The sequence below is a fragment of the Sphaeramia orbicularis genome, chromosome 4 (assembly GCF_902148855.1).
Source record: "Sphaeramia orbicularis chromosome 4, fSphaOr1.1, whole genome shotgun sequence".
Lineage (NCBI taxonomy): Eukaryota > Metazoa > Chordata > Actinopteri > Kurtiformes > Apogonidae > Sphaeramia > Sphaeramia orbicularis.
In genome coordinates, this window is record NC_043960.1 from 18,948,509 (window position 1) to 18,973,735 (window position 25,227).

A 25,227-nucleotide genomic window follows, 5' to 3' on the forward strand; every position below is an offset into this window, starting at 1 on the left:
AAATCATTTTCCACCGTGACACACAGTGCAGTTTGGAGGACCTAACGGCCCCAGAAATTTCCTGCGACATCAAAACTTATGACCCCCACCGAGATCAGGATGCCTTGGCTTGCAGAGGGAATCTTTGTTCTGGGAGCGCTTTGAAGACGGTGCAAGGGGCTGCTTTTGAGTTGTTGTTGTTTTTTTTTTTTTTTTTACGCATTTACATTATACGAGCTCCCAATTTAGCCTTTTGGAAATAAGTGATCACAACGAGAGCTATTCAGGGGTGTTTTTGATAGAAAGGTTTGTCTGTGGGATACAGTCGCGGCTGGAGGCCTAAATGAGGCTGTTGGCGACACAATCAGGCCTTCTGTTTGTTTTCGTGTTTAGACTAAGATATAAAGTTTACCTCAAATTATAAGATGATGAGAAAGAGAGGCCTGTGACCTGAGGTAACCTGCTATGGACACTGTTTTCGACACGTTCCACAGCAACTATACCTGTATTTATATTCGAGAACATTGACAAATATTTTCTTCTTCCAATAAATCATACTTTAACAGTCAAAACCAGTAAGTACAAGCACACTGGTTTATTTAACCTCTGAGGGAAAAAAAAGTAATGCTTGGCAATCCTCTTTTTTTATTTGTTTTTATCAGTTTATGGGATACTTTACTTGTTTTATTTATTAGACTGTATTAAATTGACTGTGTGTTTATGATTTTGTGTTACTGTTGTTATTGCACAACCAATTGCTCCTCCAGGGACAAATAGAGTTCTACTTGACTTAACTAAATGGCATTATTAAATATTTACCATGACGTTATTTTCTGATTATATGGATATCTAAACATGATGGATGCTGCGTAAAAATTGCACCGGAGAATTTTGGGGTCATATTTGATCATCCATTATTTGTCGTATAGGTCTGATATGAACGAATTTGATCAAGTTGAACCACAATAACAGCTGAGTCCAGGTCCTTTTAACTGTAATGTAATATTGTGTTGGCTGCTGGAGTTTCTCCTGCGTGGCCGCTCCGCCTGTGTTTCCTGTGGCAGAGCTGGGAGCTTTAGAGCTGGGGACTCTGGGAGGTCAGGCGCGGTTCAGTCGGCCGGAGTGACAGACTGTTTGGACTTCCTAACATTGTGCCTGTCTGAGAGTTTGGTTTCATAACAGCGGGTCTTGTTGGAAGCCAGAGACCGGCCCGAGATCCTTGTGCGTAAAAGCGTATAGAGGGGGGGTTTAAACCAGGCATCGGCTCGGATAAATTACTCGTAAAGCAGTGCGTAAATATAAACCATAACAATGAGGTTATCAGTGGAGGGGAGGGACCACGTGATCACCGTGCAGACAGGTGTGCGGTTCCGACGTTTCACCTGCAGGTTGCAGCATTGTCCCTGAAAACAGAGCATCGTCTCACCTGTCACCTGTCACCCCTGAAGACACGCAACATCCCACGTACAGCAGGTTACACATAAAGACACTTTATGCGTGGAAAAACAGCACGAGGATATGAGCCACAGGCCTTCTCAGTGTGGCCTGAATATTATTAGGACCAAAAAATGACCAGAGCTTATGAGCATAAGCACTGAGGAGTAGGATTAAATAAGTTTATACTTCTTCCTACTCCTTTTCGACCATGCAATATTCAGACTTGTATGTGCTTGAGGATAGATTCTGTCCATTTGAATGTTATTGTGTTTATGTCTTGATTTGCTTTGTTTTGTCTTATTTTTCTTTGCATGTTCGAAATAAAATAAAATCAAAAATAAGTAAATATGTGCCTTAAAATTAATAGAACACATGGAAGATTTCGATTTGCATTTTCTTCTTCTTAGAGTAAAAGCAAATACTTGTATATATGTCGAAAGAACTTCCATGAATTATCTTATATTAAAGATATTTTAGGCTACATAATATTCATGTTTTTATTTTTTCCCAGCCATATGTTTTTCAATTAATTTCTCTTACATTTCCCTTACGTTTTGAGAAAAAAAAAATGTAACTGTAATTTTTCAGTAGTAAGTCTTTAGAAGGTTGTGACATTTAGTTGTATTTATTTAATATCAACTACAGAAAAAATAGATTATAATGCATCAGGGATTTTTAACAGGCTCACATTGCTCACTTTTTGAAAATGTAGCTGGAAAAACTACACGGAGACATCATTAAGAATATATTTACAGCACATAAAGTAAAATTACTGGTCCAAATGGCGTCTTTCATACGTTGTAATGGCTATGGGTGTATATCTGCTCATGTACTGTATATTTGTAGCTGTATATTATCACTCCTAATGTTTGAGGTTTTATTATTATCTGCTCGGGACTGCGGATGAAAAGTAGAAATTTTGCCAGAATTGTAAGTTTATATCCTGCATTTTTGTCCTGATGTCTATCAACGCACATTACAAATATTAAATAAATAACGTGTAAAAGATGAATTATTTGAGTTGAGTCTGGGGTCTGTTTCAGGACCGTGGAGAGCATCGGAGCAGCAGACAATCTTCAGGAAGGGGAGTGTTGGAGATATTATGTTTGCATGGGAATTTTAACCATGTGGCCGTTAGAATAAACAGGATTGGTTTAGAGAAAGAAAACATAATAGAAAGTGCATCATAATGTTTCTGATGGAAAGAGCAGAGTAGAATAATTGTACTGATGGACATGAGGTAGATCTAAATTATTATTATTATTATTATTTAGTTATTTATCATATCTTTATTGCATCTCTCATAACCATGATTTTATTCTCATATATTTAACAACTTGCTATGACTGTTTTACGATTAAAAGTCGCTTCATTATAAATATTGAAGTGTGCATTGTTTGTTAGTTGTAACTGTTGTGAAACATGCCTACTATGTACCAGAAATGCTCTATAAATTATCATTCACTTCCATTATTTTAATGTCATCAGTTAAACAGGAAACCCTTTGATGAAGTTGGGGTTTCATGGTGCTCTTTGGACATCCCTGCAACAATGTGAGTTTATTTTTAAAGCATTATGAGACTAACAGTTCCCTTTTTTTTTTTTTTTTTAATTTTTTTTTTTTTTTTTTTTACAGCGAACTCTACCGTTGGTCTCCGTTTTATGTCTCCTGCTGAACAGGTGTAACCCCACCCCCCACCCCCACCCTCTTCCATCTCTGTTCACACCTGCCTCTGATCTGTCAACCGCCCTTTTCACTTCATGTACGTAAAGAATAACGCTTTGAACATGTAAGTCCCATTGTTTCACGTTTTTATTCATAAAAATACCAGGCATGCATGAATCAATCTTGGGGACACAGGGTTTGTCCATGCGTTTAGTGCAGCCACGTGACTCTCAACGCAGCTCAGTCAATATTTATATACAGCAATATTTTATACAGCAGGTCATACAAAACATGAAAATATAAATAGATTAATAGAATATATTTCATCATATTGGCATTTGGTTGCCGTTAAACAGTAGAAATGAACAATGAACCATGGATACATGAATACAAACACTCATCTCTAACACACACACACACACACACACACACACACACACACACACACACACACACACACACACTGGAATGTCCTGCATAATAGCAACTTTTTGCTTAGTCACCACACAGTTCTATCTACACAGACAACACGCCATGTTTGTTTGTTTTTTTCTCTGCAGAATGTCTTACAGTAGTTATGATGAGACAAACACAGTCCCAGACAGTTTAACAGCTAAAGCACTGAAAGATAAGAGCGCCCACAAAAGTGCACATCATGGATCCAAAAACAAAACAAACAAAAAATACAAGACAGTGAACAGTTCGGGTCCTTTATGACAGCAAAGAGTCTATATGGAAAGCCCGAGCCTTGTTGGGCATCTTGAGCACGTGCAGGGCGGGCTCGGGTCCGACCATGCCCGGTGCTGTCTGATGCAGGTACGTTAACGCATCCCTGCCGGGCTCTGTGTACGCAGCCTCGGACAGGTATGTGTGCTGTGCCGGGTAGTTCAGAGTGTAAGGCAGTATGTGGGCCCCCGGGGGCCAGTAGAGCCGGGCTCCAGAGGTGTCAGCATCCGCCTCCTCCCTCCGTGTGAAGGGTTTGCTCAGGATGCTGTCGATGGCGAAGGAGCTGGAGAACTTGGCCCCGACTCTCTCCTCCGGTGCGGAGAGGCGCGTGTCCTCGCTCAGGATGTCCGCGCTCTCCTGCTCCTTGTGCGCCCTCTTGGCGATGCGCTTCCTCCTGCGCCGGAACACCCCGTCAGCAAAGGTGTACTCACTGTGGGGGTTCAGCATCCAGTAGTTGTCTTTCCCCCACGGTCTGGACGGGTCCCGCAGCACTTTGAGGAAGCAGTCGTTGAGTGACAGGTTGTGGCGCACGGAGTTCCTCCATCCGGTGTAGCTGCCGCGGAAAAACGGGAACTTCTTCATCAGGTAGTCGTTGATCTCGGCCAGTGTGAGGCGGCCGCTGCTGGACTCCCTGATGGCCATGGCGATGAGGGCGATGTAAGAGTACGGAGGCTTGGGTCTGCGGGTGTAGGGCTTGCCCTTGCTGCCGTCGCCGCCCTGGATGACAGGTGCCGGGCTGTTGGCCACGCAGTCCCCGTCTGACCCCAGCTCATCTCCGGACAGAGGAGACGGGACTCCCCCTTCTGCGTCCATGCACAACTCCAACGGCTTCTGCACGAAGTGGTGCGCGGAGAAAACTTCAAGTTTCATTTTTGCCCCCAAATATTAAAAAAAAATAAAATAAACAAGGATGATCTCAAGTGTGTCTCCTGTGTCGGAGTCTTGTCTGAGCCGAACAGCTGAACAGGTGTCCTGGCTGGAGAACTGTGCGTCTGGGTGTTAGACTCGTGTGGAGCGCTGGAGGCACCCTGAGCCTCAGTCTGGAGCTGCACAGTTGTGATCTGTCTCCGGAGACACGCTTGTCTTGCTATAATATAATGCCTCAGCTAGGGACGGCCCACAGGCGGGGTTTCCAGCTCGAACCCATTGAGGCGTTTGAGTGATATAGTAGAATATATGTGTGTTTACAAGTGGACGCTACCGTGTCACACCAAAGAAGAAACACACACGCACACGGAGGAGAGACGAGAGAGGGCAGGTATTGGAGACTGTTTGCGTCAAATGCAACTCTACCTATGTGTGATGGAGCAGTGTTTTAGGTCCTCTTCTGTGTTTGTTCCCTGCAGCTTCCGTGCGCTTCACACTCACTTTGCGCTTAATAACCTGCAAAATCAAACTCATTTATTTATTTTGTTTGTTTGTTTGTTTAAGAGCCGAAATCAAATGAAAGTCAACTTTTAGTTTTTCAGTCCAGTCTTAACCATCATATTCCCACTGAAGTGTTTATTCTCTCCAGGATTTTCTGATGCTTTTCATTTCATAAAGACCCAGAACTTTTTGTGGTGACTTCCAAATGAGTTTTTCCTCTACATTTAAGCATGACCAAGTGATTTATCGACATATATTGTAATATTATTCTTTGCATTTTTGCTGTCAAAATTAGCTGTTTTCCTATTGACTATGTACATGTTCATAAAACGTGGTAAATTCAAAGGTTATTACATCAAAACATGACATTTTCAGTAAAATATATCATTAATTCTACATAAAAACAAGCATCTACGACCACTGTCATATGTCAAACTACTTCGGTTTGATGTTGCAGAAGACAGTGGTGTTTCATTTTCACTGGGTGCATCTGTAAAAGACATTTGATGCTGCAGAAAAGCTGAGAAACTGCATTTTATTGAATTATGTCGCTGTATTGAGTAGGATTAGTGGATCAAAAGTTATTAAACATTTGAGTCTTTGAGGGCTGAGATGTTCGCCAGGGGTTTGGGTTTCATCGTGGAGTGAATTTGTCGGGAATAAAAATCACTGGGCTGCATTACCAGGATAAACAGACAGGGCTGAATGCTGTTGGTATCAACCTGTTACTCCCTCCGCTGGCGCTCCGGTGGAACGGGGAAGTAACGCGGGCGCACAAGTCAAATACAACAGAGTGGGTTTGGATGTGGTCCACATAATGAATGATATGCAAGCTCTCAGGTTAAGCAAGAGGAGGAAAAAAAAATAGTCTGCCTTAGAGGTCGTGTAAAGTTCAGAGGAGAGAAGACTGTTGCACCTGCACGCAGAGGAGACATGGAACAATGATGGAAAACAGGCGTTTTACTGTGCGTTTGAAGAGATGATGCAAATAAACAGAGGAAGGCTGTGGATGTCTCTGCTGAACAAGAAGGGGGATCCGCTCCTAATAACAAGATGTGGAGCTTAAGGCTGAATAAATATTGATACCAATGATGTTGGACTGCACAAAAATTACTTAAATCATTTTGTTTGCATTCATACAAAGTAACATTCACTCATTTTATTCAGATTCACTAATACTGCAAATATGGGTTAATTGTGCTCTACAGAAAATAGATTTTGTACAGATTTATAGGTACTTTGACTTCACTACATCTCCCTCCTGCAGTGATACAGCTACAAGCATTGACTTTGCAACAAACTGAGGGATGAAGTGTTTCAGAGCAGAAAACTGGACTTTAGAAATGCTTATTATGAACTAATAGAATAGAATAGAATAGAATGCCTTTATTGTCATACATTTGTACAACAAAATTAAGAGACAACTCTTTTAATAGACTATAATGCATTGTTATAGATGAAAGTTTCATCATCGCTATTAAAATGACCTCAACCTTACACAGGTACAACAATAAAATGCAAGACACATTAACCCATAAAGACCCAGTGCTACTTTTGTGTCAGTTCCCAAATGAATTTTTCTATCTATTTAAGATTTCTAAAGTGATTTATCTTCATTTATTATGACATTATCCTCTGTATTTTGCATGTTTTCAGCGAAAATCAGACATTTTCCTGTATTTAATTCACTGGTCATGTAGATGTTCATTAAAGCTCAGAAAAAAGTTGAGGGTTATTGAATGAAAAACAGACAAAACTGAAGAAAGTGACTTTTTCAGCAAAATATATCCTTAACTGAACATAAACCAAGCATCTCCATCCACTGTCGTTGATCCAAGTCCATGAGTTTTACTGGTGAATCAATGTTGCAGAAGATGATGCTGTTTCCACAGTGTCTACGGAGCCTCTGAACGTCCCAATGGGTCATATCTGATGACCATGAAAAGATGACAAACTGTATTTTACACCAATTATTTACATGCATTGGTAGGATTAGTGGATCAACAGGGATTAAACAGTTACATCAGTAGATGGTTTTGGTCGCCAGTGGCTGTTTGGGTCTTTATTAATGCATCAATAAAACAAATCAATTAACATCACAGATCAACACAATGACCACTATCATGTTTCATATTTAACTATATTTTGCAAATGATACTTGCATCCTTTTATGTAATGAGATTTTGAGGTTGTAGGGGAGTAGTTTCACCTTTGCAAATAGATATATAAATCAGACTAAAGGTGTACAAAGTTTTCTTTACTTAGTCCAAACCTCGTGTTTTTCCAGCACCAAAAATGCAACTCCTAAAACGCTCCTCTTTTCCCATCATCCTATTTGAATATTATCCTCCACAGTTACATAGGTGGTCATTTACTCAGTTAGTCACAACACTCAAACTTCCACAAACTGAAACCTCCATCTCCACCTACACTGGAGACACCGAAGCATGCTGCTAAATGTAAAGCAACTTAACACAAGGTTTATAATAAATGCTTTTTGTGCTGCAGGGATTTCAACATGTCATTCTGTAAAAGTGTACTCTGTTTAAATATGAAAACATACAATGAAGTTGAAATATTTCAATACACAGAGTCATAAATCACTGCTACATTGTCTTTGTCAGAGTACACAACTCTACAGGTTTCAGGTAAATACATTCTTCTGATACCTGTTAAACAAATATCTGTTTGTCTCGTCTCCTGTCAACACCTTTCAGTTGGGATAAGACTGCAAAGAGAGTCTGGAAAGTTAACATGAGTTATGAGTTTGGCCTCAGGCCCGTAATAATCATTAAACTGTCTCAGACACTCCTGTCTCAGCTCGGACTAATACGTACATCTGCAGAGTAAATCTGTGGTAAAAATCTGGGAATGTCAAACAAAAATACTGCAAATTGACCTCTAAGGACCTTTGCACCTATCCTAAAAAGAAAAACACATATCCTTTTGTTTAATTTATTGAAACATTTTTGGTACAGGATATAAATCATCCACAGTAGACTCTCCAAACAAGCGGCACACAAAACGAAAACACATTACGCTACAATAATGATCCAAAATATCCCATGTTGTTCAGAATGCATCCACTCTTTTATAAGACATACCTCTGGAGTCTCTTTACAAGTGTCATAAGTTTCATTATGTATAAAACAAAGCCACTGTAAACTGCATCTCTTCGTGACATGCACAAATCTGTTTGGCATCCTGAGGAGATTTTGTGTCTCCATGTTTAAATTTTATCACCTAATTATCACCTTGACTTGATTAAAGACCTCAGAGCTATTTCTGTGTGTGGGTGTGTGAAAGCGACAGAATTCGGAGGGTAAATAGGTTAATTATGTGTACTAGTACCTGGAGCTTGTATCCTGTCTCCAAACCTGATGATGGCTTGTTTTTAGGTAACAAAGTTTATCTGTTATCTCATCAAATGTTGGAGATTGAGCCAATCTGTGAACATGATTTTAAGGAGTTACATGAATCTGACTGAAAATATAAATTTGCAGCTGTTTTCATATTGATACTGTGACATTTTATGCATCTAAGCTGTAGTTTGACACTTTTACCTGTATCACATGGTCTTCCACAGACTTGATGAAGGTAAACCTGTCAACATTAATCTGACTGGGAAAGAGGTTTTTCTCTTTATTCTTTAACTTTCTTTATTATCTCTAGCTTATTTTCTGTGCTGTTTAATGTATTACCTGCATATTGATTTATGATGAATGATCTCTGTTTATTATTACGATAAAGGTTTCAAAGTTCTGACTAAAGGGGGTAAAAATGTTCTAGCTGACAAAAATGCTGAATATTTGTTAAAAGTACTCATTATGAAATCACTTATAGCAAAACAGTGTATTTCTATAATAATAACTAAGAGGTACTGTCACAGAAAAAATTATTAGACCATCAAAAGTCATCAAAAACAATGGTTATGCAATCAAGTACTAACTCCTGTGTGTATCATGTGACTTAAACAGACAGAAAAGAAAACATAGAATGCCTAAAAGCACTGTTTTTGTCAGTACAATGCCATAGATAATGATGTAAGAACTGAAGTGATTTTGGTTATTATCAAGAAAACATGGACAATGGATATATCAGCTCTGAAATTAAACTCTAATGAGCTATTTTTGTTGTTATCATTATATTTGTCCCATCAAATGCACCTTTAGTTGTATCAGGCATTAAAATGAAGAAGAAATTGAAGAAAACAGGGGTGGTCTAATATTTTTTTCCGTGACTGTATATTTAGACTTTATAATTGGATAACTTTATTATATGTTCCAAGTAAAAACAGAAATTTCTCTTTAGTCATGGCCGTAAGACAAAGTTTATGAGCATTTTTATGAAACGAAATAAATTCCCATCTAGGAATGGACAATCTTAAATTTCAGTATTGAATTGAACTCACTTGTAGGACACTAAAGGGTTACAGTGAAAACACTAAGTCCTAAGCCTTAAATCCGTTCTTTGTTTTCTGTTAAAATTGTATTACAAGATAAAGCCGCAGCTTAGATTAAAAATCTCTTGATATGATAAACTGTCAGAAGTGATGAGGCTAATAGGATCTCTGAGAAACCAAAGGTCGCCGAACATCCTCTAATCAAATCTACATTTTTGGAAACCATCCCTTCTGTCACCGAGCCACTGTTACAGCAGCTGTAGAGTTGAAACCAAAATGTTTTCATTGAAACTTGGGAGGCTGACTGCTGTGAGCCTAAAATCAGAGCTGAGGAAAGCAGCAGCGGCGTATGTGCTATCATTATCACCACCGCTGCACAACACTTTTTACAAGACACAAAGAGAATTTTACACCACTTGGCTGCTGGTAGGTGTGTTTGTGTGTATTTTTGAGATGAGGTTGTATTTGATTTCAGGGATTTTGCCAAAGCAGCTTCACACACCTGCGCTGAAACGACTGGCTATGAAAAGCAGTACACCTGTTTGCAGCTTTATTCCTGCACATGGCAATTTGAAATCAGAAGTGGAAAGTCAGTTTCCCACAGGGATCAATAAAGTATCGTATTTTTCTCTCCAGGTATTTGGACTATGGCTTATTTAAGAGAGTCACATCACTCGAAAAGACCGGGATCATCTTTTACCTTAAGGTTCTAATGGAAGCTGATAGTTTTAAGGCATTGAAATTGCTTTAATTGCCAGGTCGTTGAGGTCAGAAGTGTAGAATCTGCTTATATAACCTGTTATCGTGTGTCTACTAAAATTGGCACCTTGTTGTTTTAGCACACAGATTTAGAGTGTCTCCTTTGAGCGAGAGGTGAAATCTCTTTTAAGTGCTGACATGAGTGGAATTTGAGTCATGCAAATTCATTGGGTGAATCCTTCGCTGCTCCAAAAATAGCCACACCTCTGCAGAAGTCTGCACGCTAACCCTTGTTTGTACGTCTGTGGATGACTTCTTACCTGTATCTCATCTCTGTTTTCTTTCTTCTCAGTGAGTGAAGGGTGTCCAACCCCCATGTCTTTGTGTAAACAAAGTACAGACTGTGTGTGAGCTGGGCAACAAGAGGCACTGCGTAGTTGAAATTCCCAAGATTCCCTGCAACAGATCTAGTTTGTGACAGGGGCCGCTGATAGTAGACATGCTTCATTGGGGCTCACAGGTAGGTACTGCACTGAGTCTATTCACAGCCAACGCCAAGAAGTCAGACATACCACACCAATTCCACTCATATTTTTTACTCAACACAGTAGGCAGTCGTTTGTGTATGTGGGTGTTTGTCTGCAGCTGTGCGTCAGCTCAGGTGTGGGTGTGAAAGTGTGAGATTGCGCATGTGCTTCGGTGAAACAGAAGAGTAAGACGCACACATTCCATCTAGTTTATTCTTCAAACAGTGATTACTGTAATTACCCAACAATGCAGCCTTCTAAACGTTTGCTGCCTGCTTTGTTGCGCTTCTGTCGAATCATACCTTTGTGTTTTAGGGAGATAAATGGTGGGGGGCAACCGGTCCATATAATCAGAGGAACACCTGAACACCTAGCAGCGACAAACAAAGAGTTGGCACCTATCTGCTGTGATACCAAAGACATCGAAAAGTAGTGGGGACAATAAGGCTTTAGTGAAAGGACATATTTAAGTTTGTTCAATGTGTTTGACTTTTGTAAGCAACATGTTCAGGGATTAACATGAGGTTGGAATACACAGCTACAATGGACAAAAAATAACAACAATGCATTTAAAAAGATTATATTCAATAACCCATACTTAAGAATTGACAACATGCACAACATCAACTCCAAGAGCAACAAGATTTCATAGGAGTCTTATACATCTGCAACAACATGACAGTCCGACAATAAAAATATACAAATCTATAGAAAGCATCAGCCAACCCAACAACATCCAATACAACCAACAACTAACATCATAACTGTTAGCTAACTTAAAGAGATAAATAATCTGTGCCAATGGATCCATGTATAGTGTTGAGAAATTTACATTAATTTCATTTATTTCCTAAAACCTGAGTGGATTGTAGCATACATTAAAACAATATCACTTGCCTTTCTGACACAAAATCCTTATGCTTGCTCCCATGTTTGTACTCTCATATGAAGACAAAAGTGCAAAAGTTGTAAAAAGCTAGCATCTGTTAGTTTGGAAGTGGAGTAAGTTGACATCAGCTGATGACCAAATGTAATACATTGTACCTTTAAAATTGCTTTTCTATGACGATGTATCCTTCAATTTTCTAAAATTTACAACAATTCCAGACTCGTTCAACCAATCGTGACTCTTTGGAAGCATAACACTTACATATTGTTTTAGATTTGGAGCTTTTTAATCCGTGGGTTGCAGTTGGGAGCATGCTGGCTTCTTTAGATGAATTTAGCCTAGTTTGCAATCCTTAAGGTCTGGACTGCTTTGTTGATGAAGGATGGAAATGAGACATTGTTGAGACAATAAAAACAGGAACTTTATTTCCTCTGCAGCCGTGAACACAATACACAGCTTTCAACCTGAGACAGTCTGGACAGTTTTACACTAACTATGATAAGTCAGTGCTGTATGTGGCTGCAAGATTTAGGTAGCACTGACAAAGAAAGCTCCCTTATTTGCCTTATTTTTTATTTATTTGTTTAACTAATTATGCTTTTAGAAAAGTGGTGACGATAAAAAAAATTGCCATCCCACAAGTGTTTTGCACATGAATCCAGGCTTCTTAGTGTAAATGACACCTTATATGTGATGCATTTGGTGCAAGTAGAAGTCTGTAAATGAAAAGCACTCATAGGCCACTGCTGTCAGTAATATAAAAAAAATAACACTGATTCCCAGATTTACAGAGACAAATACATACGGTGATTCAGAGTTTTCATAAGACTGGTTTCGTGAGCGTAAATCTGGTGCCTCTGTGTCAGCGATTAATAGATGAAATCTGATCAAATCAAGCTGCATATCCTGCAGTCAGTTGGCAGCCATACGATGCTATTTTGGGTTCTTCTGCATTCTTACCTGAGGTGCTCACACCCTGCCAGACCAACAGAGAGAAAAAAAAAGAGATACATATAAATAAACCAAGCCAACAGAGGTATAATTAAAGTTATTAAGCTGAGAGGTGAAGTACGGGTGAAGCACAGGTGAAAGGCAGCCTGGCACTACAAGCACCTAAAACACGTGTGATGTCATTCAGGGTGCCCCCTGTAATTTATTCACCTAGTAGATGGCATCTATTTTAATACTGCTTTTAACACTTAAGTTTTCTCTGTTTTGTTCTTAAAGTTTTTCTAACTACCATATGTCTTTTGTGCCTTACATACAAATATGTGTATGCACTTCTGCCTCACATCCATGACATTCCAGGTTCAATACTCAGTTGCACTGGATCCTTTCTGTGCTGAGTTTACCTATTCTCTATGTGTCATGCAGGTAAATATATACTTAGCGCCATTAAAAATGCACAGGTCAGAATAATATGTATATTTGGAGATATTTTAAATTAATTGGTCTGGGGTTAACTTCATATTAAAGAGGGAAGCATTGGTCATTAGAGAATGAATTGTGGACAAATTGTGATCAACTTAACATGTTTATTCAGTCACTGAATATAGGTACTTAGAAATTGAAAGTGTCATCATTCAGTATTGGGTGTGTCCACCTCTGCTTCCAAACAAACAGTGCAGCAACGACACATGGAACTAAGTCTCATGATCCTGTCCTGAGGGATCCAATCACTCAGATGACAAGATTGTGCTACGACTGCGATTTCACCACAGCTCAGACCTGCTTGTAACATGCCAATGGCACGTTCTCTCTGTTGTATTGTAAGTCGTGGCCTTTTGAGCTGGGAAAAACATTTTGGCGTTTTCTTTGCTCCCTTTATATAAGCTGTTGACCACACCTAAAGTTACCAGTCAAGCATGACTCTGTACAAGAGATTCGACTCAATGTCCGACATTAAAGGATTAGTCCAAACGCTGATGTTGAAAAAAACACAACTGTTAACTGTGTTACTCATCTCGTGAGCAACATATACAAAACTAGCAAAGCACTCGGAGAGCGCGGACCTCCGCCAAGGCAGATCAGTGCCCCCCCCCCCCGATCACCACCAAAATTTAATCATTTTTTCCTTGTGCCAGTATCAACATTTCCTGAAATTTTCATCCAAATCCGTCCATAACTTTTTGAGTTATCTTGCACATGGACAGACAGACCAACGCTGGCAAAAACATAACCTCCTCAGCGGAGGTAATAAATGGTAAAGATGGTACATGGACTGAACTTACATAGCACATTTCATACACCTTCATGGGGCCCAAAGTGCTTTACAAGGCCTCGCATTCACTCATTCACACACACTCATACACCAGTAGGCAGCTGCCACCATGCAAAGCACTGCCAGCCCCTACCCTACCCTACAATTTAGGGTTCAGTGTCTTGCCCAAGGACATTTCGACATGTGGACAGTCGGAGCCAGATTCGAACCGCCGATCCTTTGGTCATTGGACAACCCGCTCTACCAACTGAGCCACAGTCGCTTGAGTAAATCATTTTCTGAAAATTACACCACATGTTTGGCCTGTGCGTTTTCAATGGCGCTAAGTATAGGTTAATTGTCCTGTAAATACTTTTAACAACAGTAATAAAGCTGTAGAGTTGGTCCCTGAGTGCCTTCAATGGCAACTCACTGCTCCTAATGTGTGCCATGCGCTAATGCTAATCAGTAATGTTAGATACTAATAAGGTGTTAGGACTTATTAGAAGTGAGTTAACCTTTAACCTTGAGTGACAACATGACGAATACAAGCCATCTTCTGTTTGGCCCACAGCTGGAACTTTGGTGGACATTACAAAACTCTTTTCATAAAACAAATGCAGCTCATAGAGGTTAAAGGGTTATAGTCGTCCATTTTTCCAATCTGATCTAGAACTGGTTACCAGATGGTGTAAACGCTATAGTCACAGCCTCTTGCATGGCTTTATTTTATGGGGTCAGATGACGTAGCTCTAATCCGCTTCGGTAGTGTGTCCTGACCAGGTGAGTAGCAAAGACTGACATGTTTTTGCGGCATTAGTTGAGTAAGAAATCCTTCACTTCCAGACTAAATACGCGCATCATGGCAAGAGGTTATGGAGACATTTCTAGCATGTCAGAAAAGAATTTGACAAAAATGTGTTAACTGTGTCATATTTGTTCAAAACAAATAGGACACAGCGGTTGATGCCATTCTACAAATTTCACTCTAAACATTTACTGAAGATGCTTGGTATTAATTAAGCAGTTGATGAATTTCAGTTGTTTAATCTGCGTTATGATACATCCACTGTGGTCTAGATCACTACAGTTGAACAGGTGGTCTCTCTGTTGTTGCTATTGTCAGAAATGGAAAAAAAGGACAACGGAGGTGTTGCACATGGGAGAGGATGGGAGACAGTTTTTAATTGAAATATGGTCTTGTGAAAAAATTAAAAAACAGTGCATTTGATACCAATAATACTGTTAACACTAATAGCAGTAGTAGTTTTAGTAAGAACATGGTCTACTTAGTATACCTTTCAAATGCATCCCATCAGTTTAACCCATAAAGACCCAAATATACACCAGTGTCCAAAAGCATCTACTGATCTAAAATGTTTAATTTCTTTACGGCTATTACTCCTATCAATACATCTAAATAATTGGTGTAAAATACAGTTTGTCATCTTTTCATGGTCATCAGATATGACCCATTTGGACGTTCAGAGGCGCTGTAATGAACACGGAAACATCGTCATCTTCTACAACACTGATTCGCCAGTAAAACCCATGGAGTTGGATCGATGACAGTGGATGGAGACACTTGGTTTATGCTCAGTTAATGATAGATTTTACTGATAAAGTCACTTTTTCTCAGGTTTTTTCTTTTTTTAGTATGATAACCCTCAAATGTAATCTCAGCATGATGATTAAAGTACATGATCAGCAAAATGAATATAGGAAAATACCTGATTTTCACTGAAATAAATACAAAATGAAGAGGATAATATTGTGATAAATTGTGCTAAATCACATAAGAAAGGATTAAATAGAGAGAAAAATTTATATATGAAGTCTCAAAAAAGTAGCACTGGGTCTTTGTGGGTTAAAGCTGAATTAGGCAAAAATGCAAAGATTGAAAACAATCTCCATCGTCCTGCAGCCTACATTTTTCTCTTTTAAGAATAAGCTAAATGTAAAGATGGACAATGCAATGCAGTCTAAGACCATTTGAGTTACAATATTCTGAAAAGTTATCATGGAATTAAAGCCCATTGACAAAAAAAAAAAAAAAAAAAAAAAAAACACTGATTAAGGCTTTACATGCTTCATTGATAGAACAAACCTAAATAATAATAGGAGGAATTGGCCCTCAGTCGTAGCATTTACCTTGTCCAATTGTCTTGAGTGAGAATGTGAACGGCCCAAATCACAACTACCTGTAATTGAAAGTAGATGATGGTCTGCAGTGTACAAGAACTCAAAACATACGACTATGGAGGAGTGCGCCCCTTAATCCTACCTGTAAAATGTTACTGTAAGTGCGTGCCTGTCAATGAACCACAGTCATGCAGGTAACACGGGTTCAGGACTTGCCCTATCTGCCACTATCGTCCATTTCATCCTTCACACGCTATACCGTCCCCTCGCATGTTAAGCTGGGAGGCGTGGAGTTTGGGTGAGGGTTGTGAAGAAAAAGGAGCAATGATTGATCTGAGCCATAGACACCTCGCTTTATCGCTACAGCTGATAGGACCTACCTCTATTCAGCGGTGCTGTAGGCTGTTTTTGTGTAAGCATAAACACAGGGCCAAATCAGTACCTGCGCTGCACTGTTTACCTGGCAGCCGTTCAGCCCTTTTCTGTCTAAACTTGAAATAGGATCCAAACACTCTACTCACGCATAGTGGTTTGCACGAGATGCTTCGCCTGCCTCTCAACCTACCACGAGGCTCCGTAGCGCTATTTTTGCACCGTCTAAACCCCAACCGCCCCTCCTATGTCTTTGATTGAGAGGTGGAACATCTAGCTCGGGGGCTTTAACTGCAAACATATCTGTGAATTTGAGCAGTTACCAAGGAGCCATCCCACTGACAACCCCAACAAACACTCTGCTGATTGATAACATTAGTCTGTGGGTTATATTTAGATCCCCATTTTCTCAAAGGTATGTATTACCACAATTAACAGTTTTAAGAAGGACTTTCTCAGGAATGAGCCTATTTTTTTAAATTTAATTTATGGCATTTCTCTTGCGTGTTGCGTAACGTTTAACACATAACTACAAATGTATGTGTATCCAAAACTCCAGATGTATTATAAAGGGCATTTAAAAAGCCATAAAAAGCATCATAATAAAAAAAAAATACGACAACCACATTAAAATAAATGCCACATGCAGAAGTATGCAAATTAGTGTTTTTTTTAATCATGCAATTTAACCTTTTAAGGTTGTTGTTTTGTGATTTTTTTTTTTAGCTTTTTTAAATGGCTATTTTCTTGTTTTTAAATTATACTATAATACACAACATATATCTAACTATAATGAAGCGTACGTGATATACTGTATTTTTTTGACTTGTATATTTCATTTAATCTTATATTTATTGCTGTTTTATTCAGTTGCATTCAATTAGTTCTAATATACAGGGGTTGGACAAAATAATGGAAACACCTTAAAAAATCAACAAAATATAATTTAATATGGTGTAGGTCCGCCTTTTGCGGCAATTACAGCCTCAATTCTCCGAGGTATTGATTCATACAATTTGTGAATTGTTTCCAAAGGAATTTTAAGCCATTCTTCAGTTAGAATACCCTCCAACTCTTTTAGAGACGATGGTGGTGGAAATCGACGTCTTACTTGAATCTCTAAAACTGACCATAAATGCTCAATAATGTTGAGGTCTGGGGACTGTGCCGGCCATACGAGATGCTCAACTTCATTAGAATGTTCCTCATGCCATTCTTTAACAATTCTAGCCGTATGGATTGGGGCATTATCATCTTGAGGTGAAGGTGTTTCCATTATTTTGTCCAACCCCTGTACATAACTTTACTTGCAAATGTTTCATCAGAATAAAAAGATGATGTGAATATATAATATGTCATCATTACTAAACATCAGTGTGGTTCCTTTTCCACTCATTGCATTTATATATGATATTTGCAAACATAAAACATAATTCATGGTATTAAAAATATCATTAGTACAGAACAGCTACATTGAAGTTGTGATAATGCGAGAGCTAGTACTTGGATATACAATATTTGGGCACAAAACCTGGTTAGGGTTAGGATATGAGTGCTGGAAAGGGACAAAATAAGAAAAAATTTGTGAAGGTCATAAAAATAAACAGTGTGTATCTTCAGTTTACAACAGATCACAAACACTGGACCCTTGTATTGAAGTTAAATAATTTTGTTGCTAGCTAAAATTTGCAAAAAAACAAATACCAGAAGACCACATGAACACCATAGAAAACCAGGAATAATAAAAGTGGTTGAAGTTCTCTCACCTCACTCTCTTACCAGTGTTGCCTCTTGCACGAGGACCAATATCACTACTTCTGCGAGTAAAAAAACAACACTAACCGTCGCCTACAATGCCAACGTCTAACACTTCAACATGTATCATAGCTTTATGCCAGTACATCTGGGTGTCATGTTTCCATCACTGCAGATCAGGTCTGGAGCTTTGACCCGGGATGAAGAATGAATGCAGATTGTACCCTTTCACACTACAGATAAAAGACAGATGTCAGTGGGTGTTTTGTCTATCATGAAAGGTGTATTAGTCAGGCGTTATTCCACCTCAGGCCTCCAGAGTACTTTCACTACTGCCTGGCATTGACTCAGGCACTGGAGTTCACAAAGATATTCCCTGATTTGGTGTTTTGATGATGCTGGACGACAGCGCTGTCTAACATCCAAAATCTCCCATAGGTGTTCAGTTGGGTTCAGATCTCTGTACTGTAGATTATAGCATGTAATTCATATAAGTTTCATACTCTTCAAATCATTCTGTGGATGGATGCTATGAAAAAAAATCCATATTTTTGGTCAAAAGGAGAAACACTCCTACTGTTACACATTATGATAGAGGATATCAACAGGTTTTTGGATACAAGACTAGAAAAGCACTTGGAGAGTACAGACCTCCACCAAGGCAGTTCAGTCCCCCCCCCCCCCCCCCCCCCCAATCACCACCAAAATTTAATCATTTGTTCCTTGTGGCAGTATCAACATTTCTTGTAAATTTCAGCAAAATCCATCCATAACTGTTTTGAGGTATCTTGCTAACACCAAACAGACAAACCACGATGAAAACCTAACCTCCGCCGTTCCTTGGCAGAAGTAAAAATGTAAAAAGCTGACCTTTTGTAGAAATCTTTGAAAAAACACTGTTTTCAATTGGTTTTGCATAGTTGCATGTACAGAGGTATGTTAGTAGAATATTAATTTTCCATGTAAATAACTTTTTTTTTTCATATATATGTATATGTATATATATATATATATATATATATATATATATATATATATATATATATATGTATGTATATATATATATATATATATATATATATATATATATGTATGTATATATATATATGTATATATATATATATATATATATATGTATGTATATATATATGTATATATATATATATATATATATATGTATGTATATATATGTATATATATATATATATATATATGTATATATATGTATATATATATATATATGTATATATGTATATATATATGTATATATGTATATATATATGTGTGTATATATATATATATATATGTATGTATGTATATATATATATGTATATATATGTATGTATGTATGTATATATATATATATATGTATGTATGTATATATATATATGTATGTATATATATATATATATATATGTATGTATATATATATATGTATGTATGTATGTATATATGTATGTATGTATATATATATGTATATATGTATGTATATATATATATGTATGTATGTATGTATATATGTATGTATGTATATATATATGTATATATGTATGTATGTATGTATATATGTATATATATATAGCTACTTTATTTTACTGTTACTTTGGATTTTGTACAGTACAAACATAAGGGACATTTGGGATACATCGACCATAAACAACCTTTGTGACTAACAATTGGTTTTAGTAATTGTCCATTTTTCCCATTTATCATGGAATCATGTAAAAAACTTATTAGCATTCCAGAATAAGATGAAAAAACCAGAATATATTGTGAATGTAATAGTAGGGTTAAGGTTATGTCACCTGTTAGTAACTGTAGTTAAAGTTCACTGCAGCAAATAAAGTGAATCTCAAACATCTAATATTAAATGTAGACATAGTTCCATCTTACAAGCCAGCTCTTCAGTAATATGAGGGGCTTCAAAAAGTTAATGGAAAAAGGACAGTTGGAAAAAATGGCTTAAGTTATGGTGTTTATTTTTCAACATATGTTCCATCCAGGGCAATACACTTCTACAAGCATTGATACCAGCCTTTAAGTCCATCTGTGTAAATACTGAGAGTCATGTGATTTAAACCATGTTAAAACTATGTTCTTTATTCATTAACTTTTTGAAGACCCTCTCGTACATTGTGCATTGTGATCTAAGTTCAGTAAGTTCTAAGTTACGTAAATGGGTTCTTGCTAAATGTGACATAAAACATTGACGTCGAAGTCTGGGTTTATCTCTCCAAAGTCTTTTCTTTGTTGCTGTAGACTTTACACGGCTCAGTGCAGGGGTAATTAGAAACCCACGCCTCTGCTCCTGACCAGATGTTACTGTTTGTGCTAACTGCTATTAGATATTGATCTGGTGATAATTCACAAATGAATAATATTAAGGATCGGAAGTTTGATTGGAAATAAGGTCTAATCTCCTCCAGCTGGCTATGGGTTGTAATGTGTCCAGCATTGATCCACCGGTGCAAACAGCAGCTGCTTGGCTGCACAACAAACCTCAGCACCCATCTGGTGTAAAACCGATCAGATAATATAGAATGGAGGACAGGGTGACATACGATAAACTATTACATTTCTTATTTGGAGAAATTAAGACAAACTTGCCGACTGATTTGTAGTGTGGATTATGTATTTATTACTCAAGGAATTTTGGGACTCTGATCTCCAGTTTTTAATCTTCATTTCATCAGGCAGTCACACTGAGATCGGCCTTTCTTAAAAAAGACCTGAATATGAAACATGGAAATCCACCACAATGAAACAACACAACTATATATTAAACAAGGAATTAATTATAATAATATTAAAACAGTTATATGGAAAACAGATAAAATGTCAGATAATAATGCTTTAAGATTTCTAAGGCATAGTAAACTTAAACTATTTCTGCCAACATTGAGTACATGAAATGCACATATCTAAAGTTTAATAATTACTAGACTATCCACTGTAGTTCTAAATAATCCTATATATATTGATATCTTCCAGTATTACCCAGAAGATTACACAAACTAAGGTATGTCTTATCAAATATCTTTTCCTTTTGTGCCATCAGGCCTTACAGGAAAATGGAATTAAAGTGGCATACATGTATGTGACTATGCAACTAAGTTTTTTCTGTTTTCTTTTTTATGCTCTTGGGACATTCTATGTCCCAAGAGCTAGACTCTGTGTCCGGGGATCGGGTCATCGAGCCCCCTGCCGTCGACTGCTACCCAATCTACCCCTATGGCTCCCTCGGTGGGTGGTGGGTCCTCCGGAGGGCGGGCTCACATCGCTCCTTTGGGATGGGCCTGGCCGGGCCCCCATGGGCATAGGCCCAGCCACCAGGCGCTCACTTGCGAGCCCCAACCCCTGGCCTGGCTCCAGGGTGGGGCCCCGGCTGCGCCATGCCGGGCGACGTCACGTTCCTTTGGTGTTTCGTTGTCATAGGGGCTTCTGAACTGCTCTTAGTCTGGCCCGTCACCCAGGACCTGTTTGCCTTGGGAGACCCTACCAGGGGCATAAAGCCCCTGACAACATAGCTCCTGGGATCATTCGGGCGCTCAAACTCCCCCACCACGGTAAGGTGGCAGTTCAAGGGGGAGCCCGAGCCAGCTGAGATTGCTTGGGCATCTGTTTCGGATGCCTCCCTGGGGAGGTCTTCCGGGCATGTCCCGCTGGGAGGAGACCTCGGGGAAGACCTAGGACACGTTGGAGAGACTACGTCTCTCAGCTGGCCTGGGAACACCTTGGGGTCCCCCCGGAAGAGCTGGAGGAGGTGTCTGGGGAGAGGGAAGTCTGGGCATGTATGCTTAGACTGTTACCCCCGCAACCTCGCCCCGGACAAGTGGTAGATAATGGATGGATGGATGGATGGTCAAAGTTCAGATGATCAAATCAGTGTTATTTGTTGAACAGCTTGATTAGATATTTGCTGCTCTTTCTGACTTCTGAGTTTGATAATCAGTCCCTCCAGGAAGTTCTGATGCTGCAGTGTCAACAGTTAATGTCAATTCAACTGTTAATTCCCCCATTCATCCATCTTCCTCTGCTTATGACCTGTAGAAGCAGAATGGATGTATGGATGATTGAATTTGCATTAATAGTTGAAAGAGCATCACACTGTATTGAAAGGAGTACATTAAATTAGTTGTATATGTTGGTTAACAGAGTCATATTTTGCTAAACCCACTATTATTAGTCTTTGGTACATTTATTTGTATATTTGGACCCTAATAGTTCAAAAAGTTTTAATTTGAACCCCCCAGGTGCTGCAAAGCCATCTTTATATTCATTTTGGCAAAAATTGAGTGGATTTCAACAACTTGTTTTAATGACTTCTTAATTTGTTCCGTCTATGACTAGTTACGCCATGGCATTTGCACATATAAGGTCAAGACCAACTTACATTTCTCAGAGTACGCCATAATTGTTTGTCAGCAGCAGCGGTTGTATCCGTACTGAAAATATGTCCAAACTTCGAGCCGATTACCTAAAATGTTCAGTTGTTGGTTGAAAGGGACAGAGCAGCACAGCCAACAACCTGGAGGGGGTGGGGTGTGAAGTGGCTCATGTGCATTTAAAGGGCCAGCGCTCAAAACAACCTTTCTGGTGTCATTACTCAGAAACAGGGTTGAAGATGGACCTGTGGAGTTGAATTAATGAGGTTTGTGTAGACCACAAGGAAATGTTTTAAAATACATAATTCCATTTAAAAAAGCAAAATATCACTCCTTTAAACAGCAAATTCCTTTGGGGCTAATTTGAGATGCGGGATATTATGCTTTAAAAAATTAATTTGTTACTGTTCAGTTTGGATGTTATGATCATATGTTATGTATTGCTTATGTTCTTTGTGCAGTTTTTTGGCAGAGTCTCCAATTCCACTGGTTATTAGGTTATTAGGAAATGGATCCGGCCAGTGAATGCATTAGAAGATACTCCCCCTGCATGCCAGAGAAACAGGTTTGGCCATTGGGACAGCCAGGTGGATGGAGAGGAGAAAAAACTGCAGCACCTGACTGCTGGTACTAAGTGACGAGATAAAAGTGAGAATACAGGATTAACAATTCAGAGATGTGAATGATGGCTTAGCGAACGCAACGAGCGCAGAAACAGATTTTGTGTTCGTTAAGCCTCTGAGTTTGCCAACCCATCGTTCGCTCTCTATTTGCGCAAACGGCTGTGATCACTATTTAACTCAGAAACGTGCCCCTGCATCACTAAATTTAATGTGAATAACACTTTAATACATGACATATCAAGACTTAAATCTTGAGGATAGATTTTCAGTTTTAATGATGGTGAAAACATCCGCTACCTCACAACATCCTCTGGTTCTATGTCATCTATTGTTTTTTGAGTTCAATTGACCCATAGAGGCAAAAGTTACTTCCAGTGAATTAAAGTATGTTTATTTTGAGGTTTTTCATTCATGCCAAGTGGTCAAGAAGTAATGAATTGAACTGCAGTAACAAAAATGGAAACAGAGACCGCAATGGGGAAAAAAAAATCCCCCTCACATTCTGCTAAGACTGAATATGAGGAAAATCTCCACTACAAAGCAAGGCATCAGCTTTAGTGTAAGTGTCCATCGAACAAAAATGTTGCGATTATGGCTACTGACGCTTCTTTATAGAACCAATAAAAAATGCAATGTACTGGGTGGATGTAAAAAAAAAAAAAAAAAAAAAAAAAAAAAAAGCTTATTTTCAGTTCTTAAAGGTGTCAAACAAAGGCTACATATCTGCACTGACATTTTACACAACACTGTTTGTTTTGTGATACGAGCTAACCTGTATGGCTAATGTCACAACAGTGAAAGATGGACAACAATAGAGTTCAAAGTGTGACTCCACTTTAGAAAAGACAACAAGGTCAAGGCAAAATGCCAGGAATGTCACTAATTAGCTGTAGGTCATTTGTTTGTTTTGACAGTTGAAATCACCACGAAAGAGGTGTTTACGGGGTCAGTGTCTGAGGCACAGGAGAGGTGGGAGTATTATGGACCACAATGTTTTATTAGATGGATAAAAAGGAATAATAATTTGGAGATAAGTCGCCAAATATACCTGTGTAGCAAAATGAGGAAATACGGAATGAATAATGAAGCATGTGTTTGTCACCAGAAAATCCAAATGGTTTTACAAAAGCAAAAGTTGTTCTTAATGCACCCCTGGGTCGTATGTTTTATTGAATGCATATAGTTAATACCTGTAAATAGCACTATTTACTATTGGATTGTTCAATTGACACTTAAGAAGTATATATTTTGTTGCATAAACACTGTTTTAAACCATTTGGTGAAAAAAAAAATATTGATAAGAACTGAATCAACATCCAGTTCTAGTACAATTATGTAATAGTACCAGTACCATTATTATTAGAGTAAAATATTTGACTATTATCCACATCTTTGGTTTTAGTGTCAGTGGTGGATGCTTCAGTGCTGTGGTGAAAGATTTACCAGTTCACTCAGGGGTTAGAAGAAGTATAAATAGATGTGTCAGTGGAATAAGGTACACCTCTGCCCCGCTCACTTAAAATTAAAACAATTATGCTAAAAACGAAGAAAACCATAATTGCTGCACCGTGAGGCTCGTTCATGTCAGGAGATGTGTCGCTGCCACACCACTCTAATTGAACTTTCTCTGAAAAGCGTTGTGAGAAAACAGGCGGTAACTATTTATACAGCTACACACCTGACCAGGCATCTATCCAAACAAAAGGTCTTGAACCCAACCCTTGCGTGCCTATCCAACCCAGACATCTGATTAATTATAGTGTGGCCGTTAAGGCAAAGAAAAACTAGCTGATGAAAAGTCAGAGAGTCTGCAGGCTCAACCTGCCCCAACAGCATCATGCGTGTTAGCTTGTAAAATCCTCTGTCCCACCCCCCTTCCCCCTTCCCCCTTCCCCCTTCCCCCCTCCCACACATCCCCACGCCTCCCTCCTCTGCTCCGGGCCCATTCGTGCAGACGAGGTAAAACATCTCTCTCGCTGTGTCAGAGCCCTGCAGGTGGGCCCCGCGTGCTCAGGTGGATAATATCACTGTTACTATAGACTGTGTTTGGGTTAGCT

General features: G+C 38.8%; 1 protein-coding gene across 1 annotated transcript; it reads right to left on the reverse strand.

Annotated features, from left to right (window-relative positions):
* Positions 1 to 3,211: 3,211 nt before the first annotated feature.
* On the reverse strand, positions 3,212 to 4,884 carry foxq1b (forkhead box Q1b). The gene has a single exon (XM_030133131.1). The coding sequence runs from the start codon at positions 4,676 to 4,678 to the stop codon at positions 3,794 to 3,796; it is 885 nt and encodes a 294-aa protein (XP_029988991.1). The 5' UTR covers positions 4,679 to 4,884; the 3' UTR covers positions 3,212 to 3,793.
* Positions 4,885 to 25,227: the final 20,343 nt, after the last annotated feature.